This window comes from Acipenser ruthenus, chromosome 1 (assembly GCF_902713425.1).
Source record: "Acipenser ruthenus chromosome 1, fAciRut3.2 maternal haplotype, whole genome shotgun sequence".
Classification (NCBI taxonomy): Eukaryota; Metazoa; Chordata; class Actinopteri; order Acipenseriformes; family Acipenseridae; genus Acipenser; species Acipenser ruthenus.
Genome location: NC_081189.1, coordinates 117798488 through 117813930, shown reverse-complemented (window position 1 = coordinate 117813930; position 15443 = coordinate 117798488). Strand labels below are relative to the sequence as shown.

Sequence of the window (15443 nt, the reverse complement as noted above, 5' to 3'; positions counted from 1 at the left end):
TTTTTTCACACCTGCCTAAAACTTTTGCACAGTACTGTATATATATATATATATATATATATATATATATAAAGAGGACGTGCGAACCTGACATTACCCTTTTCACATTTAAAAAAAATTAAACCTACTACAAAAATAATAATAAATACATTTCCCAGTGCTGCTAGGCAATGTTCCTACATTTCTATTGGAGACTCCACTTGAATTTAAAATGAGATTACAATCAGGATGGAGGCTTGTTAGCAGGATTTAAAGCTGTATTACAGTTAAGATACAGAGGATTTAAAACAGGATTGTGGTGAAATGTACAAAAATGCGTACACACAAAAACCCCAGAAGAATGTGCCTGTGACCATAGGGATTTCGTTGTGGAAGACAGCGAAGGAAAAAAGGTACAACTTAAGTGTGTACTGTCGAGTTACTATACATATTTTGACATTTTGGAAAGTAGCTGAAAACACTAATTTCATACAGAATATCAAAAACGAAAGCCCCGAAAAAAACGATTTATATAAAACTCGAAAACAGCTTCAAATAAGCACCGAAAAATATAATTAATAAACCTGAAAAACAGAAGTGCTACATACAGTGCCGTGAAAAAGTATTTGCCCCCTGTCTGATTTTCTGAATTTTTGGATTTTTTTTGACACTGAATGTTATCAGATCTTCAACCAAAACCCAATATTAGATAAAAGGAAACCTGAGTGAATAAATAACACAAAAATGTGATAAATATTTCACTTATTTATTAAAGAAAGTTATGCAACACCCAATGCCCCCGTGTGAAAAAGTAATCACCCCCTTAGACTCAGTAACTGGTTACGCCACCTTTAGCAGCAACAATTGCAACCAAACGCTTACTGTAGTTATTGATTAGTCTCTCACAGCGCCATGGAGGAATTTTGGCCCATTCCTCCATGCAGAACTGCTTCAATGCATGAACTGCTCGTTTCAGGTCCTGCCACAACATCTCAATGGGGTTTAGGTCTGGACTTTGACTAGGCCATTCCAAAACTTTAAATTTCTTATTCTTCAACCATTCTGATGTAGACTTGCTTGTGTGTTTTGGATCATTGTCTTGCTGCATGACCCAGCTGCGCTTCAGCTTCAGCTCACGGACGAATGGCCTGACATTCTCCTGTAGAATTCTCTGATACAGAGCAGAATTCATGGTTCCTTCAATGATGGCAAGGCACCCAGGTCCTGATGCAGCAAAGCGTCCCCAAACCATGACACTACCACCACCATGCTTGACCGTTGGTATGAGGTTCTTACTGTGGAATGCAGTGTTTGGTTTTCACCAGACATAACGGGGCCCATGTCGGCCAAAAAGTTCTGCTTTTGACTCATCTGTCCATAGAACACTGTTCCAGAACTCTTGAGGTGCTTGATCTTGATCCAGGTGCTTTTTGGCAAACTTGAGACGAGCATTCATGTTCTTTGTGACTTCCTGGACGATTTTACGCCTTGCTCTTGAAGAGATTTTGGCAGGACGGCCACTCCTGGGAAGATTCACTTCTGTCTCAAACTTTCTCCATTTGGACAATATGGATCTGACTCTGGTTCAGTGGAGCCCCAGAGCCTTAGAAATGGCTTTGTAACCCTTTCCAGACTGATAGGCATCAACAACTTTTTTCTGGAGGTCTTCAGGAATTTCTTTTGTTCGTGGCATGATGTGCCTCTAGAACCTGTGTGCTGACAACTTCACTCTGATGGTAAGGGCCAAAGTTAGTCAGATTTATATTGGGCAGGGCTAGCCCAAATCAGGCCTGGTTGTTAACCTAAGTACTCAAACAGCTGACCCTAATTATCCCTTTAATTGGGTTGAATTAACTGGGGGGGGGCAATATCTTTTTCACACCTGAAGATTGCATGTTTGATTACCTTGCACACCAAACAAATGAAAGAAGCACCAAACATTTCTCTCAGACTCCCTCTATATACTACTACAACCCACAAAAAAATCTGACCAAATACAATGTGAAAAATGCAGAAAATCAGACAGGGGGGCAAATACTTTCACGGCACTGTATATACCTTCTCGTGATTTAAGATGAGCTGATGCAGGCCTTCTGTGTACACAGAAAGGAAGGAAGGAAGGGGGAGAGCTTTCAGTCACTGTGCTCCCAGACTGTGGCATGCACTGCCACCTCAGAGCTAAAGTGCTACAGCAGTTGATGACTTCTTAAATTGGCTTTTTCAAACTGAATTTTAAACTGTTTTTCTCTTTAATCACTATACAAATGTATTATATTTAGATAGTCTCCTGTTTTTTATATTAGCAATTTTTTTAACTGAATTCTAAATGTCTCTTTCATTTCTATGCATATGAATTATATTTAGATGTTCGCTTTGATATACTTTTTGTATGAAAGGCGCTACATAAAGTATTATTATTTGTTTATTTAGCAGACGCCTTTATCCAAGGCAACTTACAGAGACTAGGGTGTGTGAACTATGCATCAGCTGCAGAGTCACTTACAACTACGTCTCACCCGAAAGACGGAGCATAAGGAGGTTAAGTGACTTGCTCAGGGTCACACAATGAGTCAGTGGCTGAGGTGGGATTTGAACCGGGGACCTCCTGGTTACAAGCTCTTTTCTTTAACCAGTGGACCACACAGCCTCCTTGATTGATTGATAAGATTAAACCAACTTGTAAACTCTAATTTAGTTCCCTTATGAAGTCAGCCAGTGACAAGCCCTGAATGTTTTTTTTTTTTTATGTTTTTATTTGGGATTCAATTATTTTCAATGGATCATTATAATCCATGGGGCACATTTCCTAACTGCAGAGACTCAAAGTGATGTGGTCGTGGTTGGAGGTACAGGTTGTATTATTTATGTGAACTCTCGATCGCACCGTGCCATTTACAGTCACATTCTAGAAAGCAGCAGCAACCTGCTCTGGTCATGTCAGAGAGCGAGGACTGTTTAGGACATAAACACAAATAAAAACATGCGGGGTGTACAAAGAAAAAAAATGCCCTTACTTTGAATTAAAATGACAGTAACCAACTGCACGGCCTCTTCTTAATCTACTTTTCAGAATAATTTATCTTTCTGGGGGATGATCTAATTCTAGGTTTGAGCCAGGAAGCGTTGGGCAGAGAGACGCTGCAGACAGGATGACTTCATAAACAGTTGAGAGGCAGTGCTTGGATAGGGAGCCGTGGGGAAATGATTCAGCTTTATTACCAAGCTGGAATAGACCAGACTCTAAAGTGCAGTACACTGCTCATTGTGACGCACTGTTATTCCCCCCAGACGCTGCCTATCAGTAATGCTGGCCACAGATGATTAGTTGAGTAAACTTTCCTGAGCACCAAGTGCTGCTGATTTTGATGTTACTAATATCCTGGAAACAATGACTTTTTTTGATAACCTTGGCATAGATTAGAAAAAAAAAAAAAAGTCTAAAACATTGTTTTTCTGTATTCAAGAAACTTTTTTAAAACACAAATTATCTAAAGGAATTCCGGATTTTAAAGAGTGAACAAATTGCTCTTTTTTTTTCTTTTTTAAAACACAATTATGGGGTGGTGCTGTGACAAGGAAAGGAATTAAGGATTACTACTTTCTATCAGTTTCTTTCAAAGCATTCTAGGCCTGGTCAGTGTTCAGCACACAGCAATGTTCTTCACTCATTACAGTAGTGCAGTCCCTGCCTATAGTATCGGATTTGTAAGGCCAAGGCCCCTTTTCAGAATCTTTCATTGCAGCGTTACCTGTTGCTGTAAACTGCAGAGTGTCCAAACCGGTTTACATCGTGGTGCAAATCTGGTCTGGGCAGCACCGACCACTCGTCACAAGCTGTGTAGAGAGAGAGGGGGGAAGGGAAATAAAAAAAGAGTTGGTTAACACCAACAAAGTCTTGCGGTTGTTTTGAGAAGGGTACCTTTTCAAATAGTAAGGATATGGTATAAGATATGGATAAGGCTATGGTAAATAATCAATAAATCAATCATGTATTTATTAAACCAGGGAGTCATTTAAGAACAGACTCATTTTCAATGACAATCTGGCAGAGAGGCTCACAGAACCATGTAGAAGCCCCACAATGTCATTCCACTAGCACCTGTATTCTTGTTATGAAGCAGAACACAATGGCTTAGTACGAAGCCTGTGGATCCCGATGACTGCGTTATAAAAAGGGGGAAGCGCTGTGTATTTGTCGTATCACAAGCAAGGACTGTCTACAGTAATTAAGTTAAAATTACAATATTTTAATCTGGACTTGCCCATTTTCAATTTTAAAAGACTTCCAATTGATCATTATCTGGTATGCTTTCACACCCAAATGTTTCAAATCCCACACCTAGTGCAAATAAGTCTGGTATAGAAACATTCATTACATGTAAACCAATAGAGTGCAGCTCAGTCGATATCCCACTGGAAAACTAACAGCAGCAAAGAATCTCTTCTTCGATTTAATGGCAACACAATAACATATCGGTCTGAAGACCTTGCTGTATCCTGGTTGCGTACCAAGTATCCAAACTCATTGATAGAATCTCTTTGGCGTCTCTGCTTGGAAGATCAGAAAGATGCTTCCACAGACCTCCAGATTCCAATACTCTTAATAACCTGTGATAAATAATGTGTTCACCAATGTTTATACCCGTAGCCCATATCAGGCCGGGCCACAGTTCATCATGTGCTGGAAGATGTCTTATCTAAGCTATTCAGTCATTAACATTTCAGAGTTGACAAACCTCTCTCTATATGCAAAACGTAACCATGAACAAGGCTGTAGCCAGCTATGAGGCACGGGCCTCGGTTAAAATCATACTATTTATTTATTTATTTATTTATTTCTTTTACACGTTGCTCTTCCGAAAAATAAAATGCATTTCATCCCTCTGTGTAAAGAAATAAAAACCCTAAATACCTGTTCTGGTGGATTACAGGCATTTGAAGTAAGTGGGAAACTTCAAGGTTTAATAGAAGTCATATGCATATTTATGAGTATAAGTCAGAGCACAGCAAAACAAACTATCGAATTGACTGGTCAGCGGAAAAGCTCGAGCTGCAACCCTCATTGGTTACGATGTGCTTACAACTCACGCAGCTAAACTCTCTCCGTCTTGTCAACACGCTTAAGCTCATTTTATTGCTGAATGTGATTTTATAATTATCACCACACACAACTTTATGTATGCAAGCACTCGTCTTCTCGGTACAGTACTTGGATAATGACATCATTCTAAACTCACGTTTGATAGATATGAATTTAAAACAAAGTATATAATCTACTACAAATATTATTATTTGCACTGTACAAAACCACAGGTCCTGCAAATTAGAACCGCAGGTACTCAACATTCTATAATAGTATCTTATTCAAAAAAAGACCTGTTATCTAAACTTTTGTATTTAAATAAAACATTTAAATAACGTTCTCATATGTTTCTTCCATTATAAAAACTTTAGTGGCAAGGGGGTACGGGCAAGTGCCTCAGGGATTTTTCATGGCTGGCTACAGCCCTGAGAACTACGTAATATGTAGTACAGATGAACCTCCTTACCTTTACGTGCTTAGATCATGATATTAGCAATAACTTGGGCTAAAGAACATCCTACATTACCACAACTGGATAAGCAGTTTCCAGTGAAAGGCTAAATCAAATGTTCAGCATGCCACCAGGCACATATTACAGGAACAAAGCCATGTTCACAAGTTACTTTCACACATTGGAGTTTTAAATTGCAGTAGGTCGCCAAAAGGGCTGTGCTGCTATGTTAATTAAAAGTAGATTAGTTGTATATAGAAAGCAGAGTGCAATTCAATTTTTTGCATCTTTATATAAAGCTGACATATAGGCTTTTCCTCCAAATTACCATGAAACATTTTAGTGCAGCTCCTTCAATATAAAAACAGACCTTATCCAATCTGTGTCCCAACACTGCCCTCTGCTGTCTGCACACCGCAAGTGTTCCCAATATGCCTTCTGTCAGGTCATTGCAATGTCAAATAATGAATTGGTGTACTCCTGCTTAATTGAGCAGAAACTATTACTAACTGCCAATTAGCCTCTCAGCCAGCTCCCTTTTTCAGAGTAATTGGAGAACAATTTGATCTGCTTTACTGCAGAATAATCTTCAAATTCAAGATTATTTACCCTTATTAGTTTAAATAAGAAAGAAAAAAAAAAAGATTCTGCCAAGCTGCGTATGAGCAGGCCTCTGTGTGGTGTGGAGATGGGCTCCAACCAGGGACAGGGGTACAAACAAGCACCTGCTGGGGCCTGGCGAGAGGGTGGGAGAAAGGCCGGACAGCTTTTAGTGGATTAAATTAGTGGAGTAATTGGCTATTTCCTTCAAAAGGGTGCAGAAAACCCAATAGGACTGGTCAGACAATACATCCATAAATAAATCAAATAAATAAATGAGGCACAGATGGGTGTGGTAAATTAGCGTCAAGAATTCATACTGGGCCTTCCCTAAAATCCGAAACCACAAACATGATTAAGAACAGCGTGTTGTGTGTGTTTATTGTGAAAAATGTGCCCTTCATAGGAAAATAGCATTTCATTATTGCCTACAGGCCTTTGCAGTATCATTGGACTTGAAACTACAGCAGGTATACATATATACATACACACACACACACACACACCTCCCTCGCTATAAGGCTCTTGGTTAAAACGCACCACGGATATAACTCTCCTACAGCATGTCCCCCAATTATCCTATACTAGTGATTCATGCATTATTTCTACAGTACCGGTGTTCAAACTGTAAACAACTTCTCAGTCTAACTTCCATTTCTGTCTCTCCCTTTTGATACAGTATCTGAACTGAAGAAAAGCTGCACTGGCACTTTATAACACAGGCATCTTATTCAGCATTCATTTTATAACTAAATAAATATCAGGCCTATTACGTGGTTCTTTCCTAATGTATTTACTTTTTTGCTACGAGAGGAGCTACAGCTTTCTCCAGGAGACGAGACGCTTCAGCTTCACTTCAGCCCCGCTCCAGCGGGGCTGAAGTGACATTAGTCAGATGTGTGTTATGTGTGCCGCGGCTCCCCCCTCCCCCGTTTGTAAAGCTCTTCAGTTATAACTCATATTGTGTGTCGTTCCCCCTATACTATACAGCTATGGCCAAAAGTTTTGCATCACCCTATAGAATTAATTAATTTTGCTTTATAGGTCGAATGAAACCTGCCGAATAATGTTAAGTTAACATACTGAATTACACACCTCTTTGTAGTTTTCCTTATACTTAACGGAAAACTGACAACAATGGAAAATTGTGACATTTCAAAATGCAACATGAATACTGTTCTACTATTATGGCTTCCAGTAGACTTTTGCAATATCATTTAATAGTTTCTTTGATTAGATGATGTTCAATAAAATATCTAAATTAATGTTAAACCTTTGACCATAGCTGTACAATAACAACTATAATTTTCTTCCTGATTTTGTTCTTGTGCTGTTATATCTGTATTTCCGACAAAACTGTACAAAAGCAAAGGATGCAGTAAGCAACTGGAGATCTCACACATTAAACAGGTAAGAATCAAAATATCAAAATGTAGATGGTATAAATAACCATTAGATTTTACTCTATTTGCCTTGTTAAATCTGTTCACCAGACTATAACTAAAATGCATTGCTTTTAATTACATACTTTGTAGAGGTATTTTCAAACAAATCAATTTTGTAAATATTCATTAATGGAATTAAGTCAGGGTAAACCATTTCCCCCAAAACAAGAGATCAGAAAAGTAAAAATCTCAAGGATACTTCGTGTTCAATAATCTAGATACATACTTCCTATTCACAGTAATCTGACCAGCTGATATGCACACAAAAACATAATCACTTCAGAAAACAATGGAGAAGACAATGACACACGTCTGGGTCATGGCAAGCCTGCCGCGTGACAATGGCACATGTCTCGGTCATGGCAAGCCTGTCACGTGACAAAGGCACACAACATCAGGGTCATGGCAAGCCTTAGGGTTGGGCGATATACCAGTCTTTGATGAGCGATCCTTTGGTTACCAACCCGACAAAGCAAAAACATTAGAATTACAGGCTGGTGTTCATGTTAGTTCTGTGTTTCCGTTTTGTTAAAACCTTTTATTTATTTATTTTTTTCTAGTGATCTGAAATAGTTGTGTAGTCTAATGTCCCTAGCTGCTCCTCAAACGACTGAAACAAATGATGTTGTCCCGCTGTTTGTTCAATGTAGCAGAAGTTACAGTATGCAGCGGTAACATTTTTCAAAATGTAGCTGGGATCTCAGAAGCTGGCAGCAGAACAATTAGGTTAGGGTTAAAGCATCTACCCACTTTTAAAACACAAACGCTGCAGTGAAAATGACGACCAAAACCTTATACACATTATTACCATGACATGAGACTTTGTGGAACGACATTTAAGTTTGTTATTCATTATTTCAACATGTACGTATGGGTTTTGTCCAGTAGATGGAGCTGCTGCTGCTATTGTGACGTTTTTTTTTTTTTTTTTTTAAATCAATGTCAGTGTTCTTTTCAGTTAGTATAGCCAGTCATGGAAAACTTTCATATCCCATTTTGTCTGGCGCTTGGCGTTTTCATAAGTTGTATTAATTTCTGCTTGACATTGTCTTTTTCAATGTTTTCAGCTGCGTTACGTTTGTGGTCAATCTCAGGGATTGCCGTCACACTGACTGACTCGAGTGGTTTTGATTACCCAGGTGTACAGTTGCAGTTGGCGTATTGATTTTGTTTACTGTGATGAGGCCGCTTCGGAGGAAGAAGTTTCGCACTGTTGTGTCTCAGCCAATCAGAATCTAGTGTTTTTGCCAATTGTTTCTACCCATTTAATGATCAGTTTATTTTATATTAAGATACAATACACTATACATACCATTATCAGTCTCGTAGGCAAAAGAAAAAACACACACTAAAGTATTATTTAACCATTTTATTCCACTGATTTGTGTTTAGGTACCAAACGCTATTTTCATGCTGCATTAAATTTGGCACAACTGACTGTTTGTAAAGTGTTGACAGGGTCGTTCTGAATTTTGCACCCTGCGTCTCATTTCAATTTTGCCCGTGTGTCTACTTATGCTATTATTCATTTATTCATCGCAGTGAACCTTCGGTATTATAAGCAACATGTACTTTTTAGACACCAAAACTAAATAATGCAGAATTCGGCATGACACCATACTTAAGATCTGAAGATTGAATTACTTCCAGAGTAATTGCTAGAAAATGATCGACCCGAAGTCTGTGCACAGTGAAGTGTGGAAACATGATGCTTTTCAGGTGGATGACGGTGGAGTCGTGAAAGAGAGAACAAGACCTTGTTATTATGAAGCAAGCACCACGAAGTTAAAGTTAGTGCTTTTCATATATATTTGATATTGCAATTGTGTGATTAGATTTCTGTGTTTTGGAAGACTGATATTAATTGATATCTCAATAAAATGATTCATATTGTTGCCCACCACTAAAAAAAAAATTCCATCAGAATGTTAAATATATTGTGATATATATTGTATATCATCTAACAGCTGAAATATCAGGATATATATATATTTGAGGAATATCGCCGACCCCTAGTAAGCCTGCCACATGGCAATGGCACACAACATCGAGAAAGGGATGACGTCTTTAATTCCATGTCCATATTATCATCAGTTATAGTAGCCATTACATGAACGATGTTTTTAATTTGGAAGTAGGAATTCAGTACAACTGTGTGGACAAACATTTCCTCTCAAGTCAAGGAGGTATGGTCATCCAGACAGCCAGCTGTGACACGATATCAGTGTATAAACATACACGTATTCAGGACTAAAATGCCACAAAGACCAGTTCAATTCCAAAGTTACATTTTGTTACAATTTTTTGTTCATTGCAAAAGGTTCTGAGGTGCCCAGTTATCAACGCATACTTTTTGCTTCCTAGTCATGTGTATTACATACTCTGACTTCTATTGTGAACTTAAACCCGCAGCATAGTGGTGTCACAGCATTGACTGCTTCCACAAATCGATGATATCAACAGAGCGTCCCTCTGCATTAAAAGGTGTAGCTACAGGTGAGAAGGCTGTATTGATTTTTATGCTTTGTAACAAAGCGGTCAGCGAGGCATCTCGGTTTTTTGCAAGGGATACAGAAAGGATGAACAAATTATGTTGTTTGTTGTTGGTGTGTTTGCATTTAACAAGTATATTAATATAAAATAGTGCTGGGGTGAGCTTTGTTCCTGAATGTTGAGAACCTGTTTGGATAGGTCTAGGTAATTGACTAACAATACTGCAACACTTACAGTAGATCAATACGGTATAGCATCTTGGGTTTAAATGAAATTACAACAAACTGTCAAACAAAAGAACCTTTCTTCCATCCAGTACTGTGTGTCAATGCTTCATTCACAGTAAACATATTACTGGTCTGATCCGATATTACTATAGATTTAGCTTTTTCTCCTAACCTAATCATGCAACAGTATTCATTTTGATACCTTTCCTTTTTCCAGTGTTTTTCCTACACTGCTCTGAACCAGCTTTGCCAACACTAACAGACATTTGTATGTGAAGATGCAGGAACAGCAACCCCTAGTAACATGGAAGGCTTCCCTTTTTTATTTCCTCTGAATACATATTAAGCCTTTCAATCCTGGCGCAATCTTAAAGTCCCACCTTATCTTAGCACTGTATGTTAACATCACGTTGGAACCTCACAGGACTCCTAGGTCCCAGTCTGATAGTACATAAAAAGAAAGGAGTTCCTTTCTTTTAAATTATATAACTTAATTTCACATTCTTCATCTCGACAATTCAGGACTGAAAGGGTAAAAAAATGATTTGTCTATATAGGCTGGAGTGCTGTACTGCACCACATCACCACAAGAGGACAGTGTGGACTCTGACTCGGTGCTGTGCATCAGTGCTGTGGTGTTGCTCACCAATGTCATAGGCCATGAAGTCTGATGAGAAGCACCTGGCCCCGTGGCTCATGGAAGTGTCGTTGTGAGTGTTCCCCCCGAACACCAGCATGGTCCCACTCACGATGATGGCCGTGTGGAGGTAGCGGAAGAAACCACTGTCCTTCAGGATGGTCCTGGAAAAGAACAACCCCACAGTGAGAATCAAGCCTACGAGCACCACAGTTTTAAAGGGCTTTTTCACATGAATATAAATGACCGGGGGGGGGGGGGGCAGACAGCAAGGAAACACTTTGATCAGGTTTTTAGCGTTGGCTTCAAAATTAGGCATATTTACTAGGTGCAACATTTGCTTGAATGATTTTTTAATTCAAGTGTTGCAACTGTGTAACTAAGGCTCCATTCACACGGGAGCAATTGCAAACGACCCAGGATGTGATGGTTTGAGAAAACGCTCCCAGCTCAGCTCCAGGAGCATTCAGACAGGACAGCCCAGGGAAACGAGACAAGTTAATTTGCCCTCTGTTACCGTCCTGAGTTCCTTTACCAGTCTCACTGGAATTTAAAATGAACTCAGCTCTCATCAAATACCCAACGGATGTTTATCCGCAGTGTATTCTGGGATAGGTTTACATAATGGTGAACAACACATATATCTAAGTTCTGGAAATCTTTACGATGTTTATGACATTTGTTTAATTTTTTATTTCAACATTTTATTAATTTGAGACATAAGCAAACAGTAAAAGTCATACGGCAGAGACAATTGAGACAATGAGTTTTTCAGTGCAGGAGAATACGGAGGCTCATTCAATTTATTTATAGGACAATAATGTTTCCCATGAACAGTGAGCCCTAGGGCGATTGCAGTCGATCTGCCCCCAGACAGTTAGCATTCACGCAGGGAACAAAGCAGAGACAACCTATTCTTCTGATATCGGGTCGGATCTTTTTAAGCGAGTCGACGTTGTTTCAGGAGCATTCCCACGGCTCTCCAATCGATCCGAACTGCTCCTGGGAGTGGATAGTTTGCTCCAAACTCTCCTGTTTGAATGAAGGGTGTAAGAATCTATACCATGGGCATGCAACTCCGGTCCTGGACTACCGATCCATTCCAGGTTCTGGTGTTTGTGGTTCAATTTAATCATTAGGGGCATGGTTCAAACAAAAACCTGCCTACTCCTCTTCTACAGTTAACAATTTTCATTTTAGAGCTCTCCCCTTTCAATCGCAAGTGTTGCTTTGTACCTGTCAATCAATTTGAACTCTACTGAAATCAGTAACAAAACCTGCTACAAAGAAGGGTGTAATGATAGTGAAGTCAAGGTCCAGATCCCATGACGATACAATATTCACCAGGGCCACATCATGTACTACTTGCATACATACAAAAGGGATCAAATATATGATGGACTATTTGTCTCAGGGAAAACTTCGATGTGCATTAATATCACCTATACCACCTCAGATGGAGGCACATGGTTTGGATGCTATACACCCAGAATGTGATGTTAAGAAATAAACACCAACCTGCTTTCAAAAGTACTGAAAAAAGCATCTGCAGTGCCTGTTTTAAAGCCAACGGTTCCACTTTTTGGTAATCTGTTTTTTATAAGTCATGGTTTTAAATGACACTTGCAATTTAAACTGCAATGGTTTCTTTACTGGCATCACCCTGCTGCTGGGATCTCGATCGTTCACTCCTCTCTTCTACACTTGCCTCCAAACACTCCTACTTCCACTCTCATTCAGTCTTCTATCAACAATCCGTGTAAACTTCTCTACCTTCTCTTTAGCCCTCACCCCTTCCACCTTCCTCTATCTCAGCTGATGACTTTGCCGTCTCCTCCTCCAAAATCACAGACATCCACAAACTCTTCACTTCCTCGCCTCCTCCTCGTGAGTAGGGAGGGGGTCCACTAGAATAGACTACAGAACACTAGAAGAGATAACGTCACTTGAATTCCCAAAGAACCATCACCCTTGTAAACCCTGTAAAACAGAACAGCAGGACTATCTAATGCATCCTACATGTCCCATTCACCTTGTGTATATCAAAAACAAAGCTTTAAAGTATCTTTTAGGAACAGTCCAGTTAAATATTTTTTGCAAATACTGTATATGTATATAAAAGAGTAAATGTACACTGCAGTAACATCAAGGTCATTAGATGGCACTGTTGTGTTGTACAACAGAATTCAGGCCTATAAAAAAAAATAAACCATGTTATGAAGTAGTAAAATATTATAAAAAATGACAAAGTCCAAACTGCTTTCCCTGAGTGTTTAATAAATGTCTTCAATTGACCAGCAGCAAGTACTTCTTAGCCTCAACCAGCAAAGCAAATTTAAAAATAAAACTGCCTAGAACATCCCCCATCCAAAACCATAATCTTGTTATATACAAGTGCACATTTACACATTCTGTAAGCCCATTCATACTGTGCCCTAAATTAAAGTGCTATGCATAACCTGACATGCAGTTTGCGAACACTGTGCACTTTAGTGTCAATGCCCCGAGCGATACTCAGCTCTTTGCTGTACTCCAGGTTCAGTCTCCTCAATAGGAAATTCAATCCAGAGCTTCTTACCACATGCGGGAGTCCACCTGGTATTTGTAGAGGTCGTCTGCCAGCCCGTACTTGTTGGCGCTGAAGGCCTTGTAGCCCCCGTGGATGTAGATGGCCCTGGTTTTGGGGTGGTAGACACTGCTGTGCCCATAGCCTCCCTGCACCAGGGCACCGTTAGTCTTCAGGATGCTCCATGTGTTTGTGGCTGCAGGACCAGAGGAACACGCATTACAGGAGGTTTAGATGAAACTCAGCTCAAACAAACAGCCTTACACCTGTAGGAGCATAGCTTTGAATCTGGGGCATGAGTGTGGGGGTCACAGCATCGTCTACTGCAGCTTAGCCACAGAAGTGATTGTGACCCACACTCTGCCAATCAAAAAAACTGATAAAAAAAAAAAAACTGACGGTACGCTACTAATGGACATGTCTCAAGACATGGATGAGAGCACCAACTGCGTATTGGGTTATTTTTTAATAAACAAAATATAGTCGTGCTTGCAAGAAGTCACTCTTATACCATAAGAGACAGGGTCAACTGTACAGATTAACTTAAAACTGACAATTTTGACTAATGTCCAGGACTGATTGCCAGATCTGTGTATAGGTTTACAGTGATCCCACCTTCACTGTGCTTGGTATCGTCTTTCACCTCATCAGCACCGAATCAATAAAACTTGGTCCACAGTGAACGACAGATTGGTTATGTAAAATGTGGCACAAGTTAAACAAGACGCTTGGTACTACTGTAACTTGGGCACTCACATTAAAACATAGGGGGCCAAGATCGTACCAATTGCGTTTTACTTCAATGTATTCTAACCTGGCTCTTTGTACAGCTTACCCTTTTGTTTTATTTTGTAAATGTGAAATGTTTAGGACAGATTTACAGCACAGAGAGGACCAATCAATTGATGGGTCATTCCATGACAAATTACCCCCAAAAAGTTGGATTTGAAATCCTACCATCTCCAATTTACACCAAACTCGGTTCTTAGGGTTATTTCAGGCAAACAAGCACATTTACATTTTTAGACTGATCAGGTCAAGGGGTCAAAGGTCACGTTAAAGGCCCCCCCCCTTTAACGTTAAACAACTCAAACTAAACTTACTCAAAACGGTTTGTGCTACAGACTTGTGGGACTTGTCATTTTATTGAAAATTGCATTGCAAATTAAAAAAAAACATTTGAAAGAAAACAAAAAAATGTTTCTCTACATCACCAGAGCACGCAAGCCTCTTCCATGTGGCTTTGTAAAATGTGTCAGAGGGCTCCATGGTAAATGATGCTGATGCTGGCAAAGAAGTTTCAAATGGTTCTCTAACTTCATTTGAGAAAAATGCTTATTTTTTTCAGCAACAAGCAACATTATAGAAATAGCAAAATATCAAAAAAAAAAAAAAAAAATGGCCATTGTATATAAGATCCTGTTGTCTTGAGGGGAGTTGTCCTTCCTATACTAGTAGGATGGTCTACAGTTTAGAGTGGAACTATCCCTCCTTGACCAAAAGACTGCCCCCAGGATAACTATATAAAATAGTTTAATTGTTTTATACTGAAAACCAAATACAAATGGGCACATATATGCATATTAGTATATTAGAGGAGTATGCTTTGTGGAGCTATCTTTCCTTGATCCTAGTCGGACACACTCACCGAAGTTGTACTCCTGCACCTTGCTGATGTAGCCGTACAGCGGGCAGTGTCCGAAGATGACCAGCATGACCACGCTGTCATCGGCCAGCTGCACCTTGTGTGCAGAGTGCCCCACCACGGCGTACTGCTCCTTGGCCTTGGGGCTGACCTGCACCCACGACTGGTTTCTGATGTGAAACACCCACAGCTGGTTAGTGACATTCCCGCTGGAGTCCATCTTACCACCGTACATGTAGATCTTGTCCTGCGATGGCAACAGGACACAAAGCAATGATGTTGGCAAAATCAGTATCAGTGTCAGTATCCGACCCCCA

At 39.7% G+C, this 15443-nt stretch overlaps 1 protein-coding gene across 1 annotated transcript in view; it reads right to left on the bottom strand.

Annotated features, from left to right (window-relative positions):
• Positions 1-15443, bottom strand: part of LOC117421330 (attractin-like) — a 151720-nt gene that overhangs the window by 86886 nt on the left and 49391 nt on the right. Inside the window, exons 8-11 of the mRNA XM_034035579.3 lie at positions 15130-15373; positions 13494-13677; positions 10925-11079; positions 3729-3813 (exon numbers count right to left, since the gene is read on the bottom strand). Coding sequence (XP_033891470.3) covers positions 3729-3813; positions 10925-11079; positions 13494-13677; positions 15130-15373 — 668 coding nt within the window. The remainder of the gene's footprint in view (positions 1-3728; positions 3814-10924; positions 11080-13493; positions 13678-15129; positions 15374-15443) is intronic.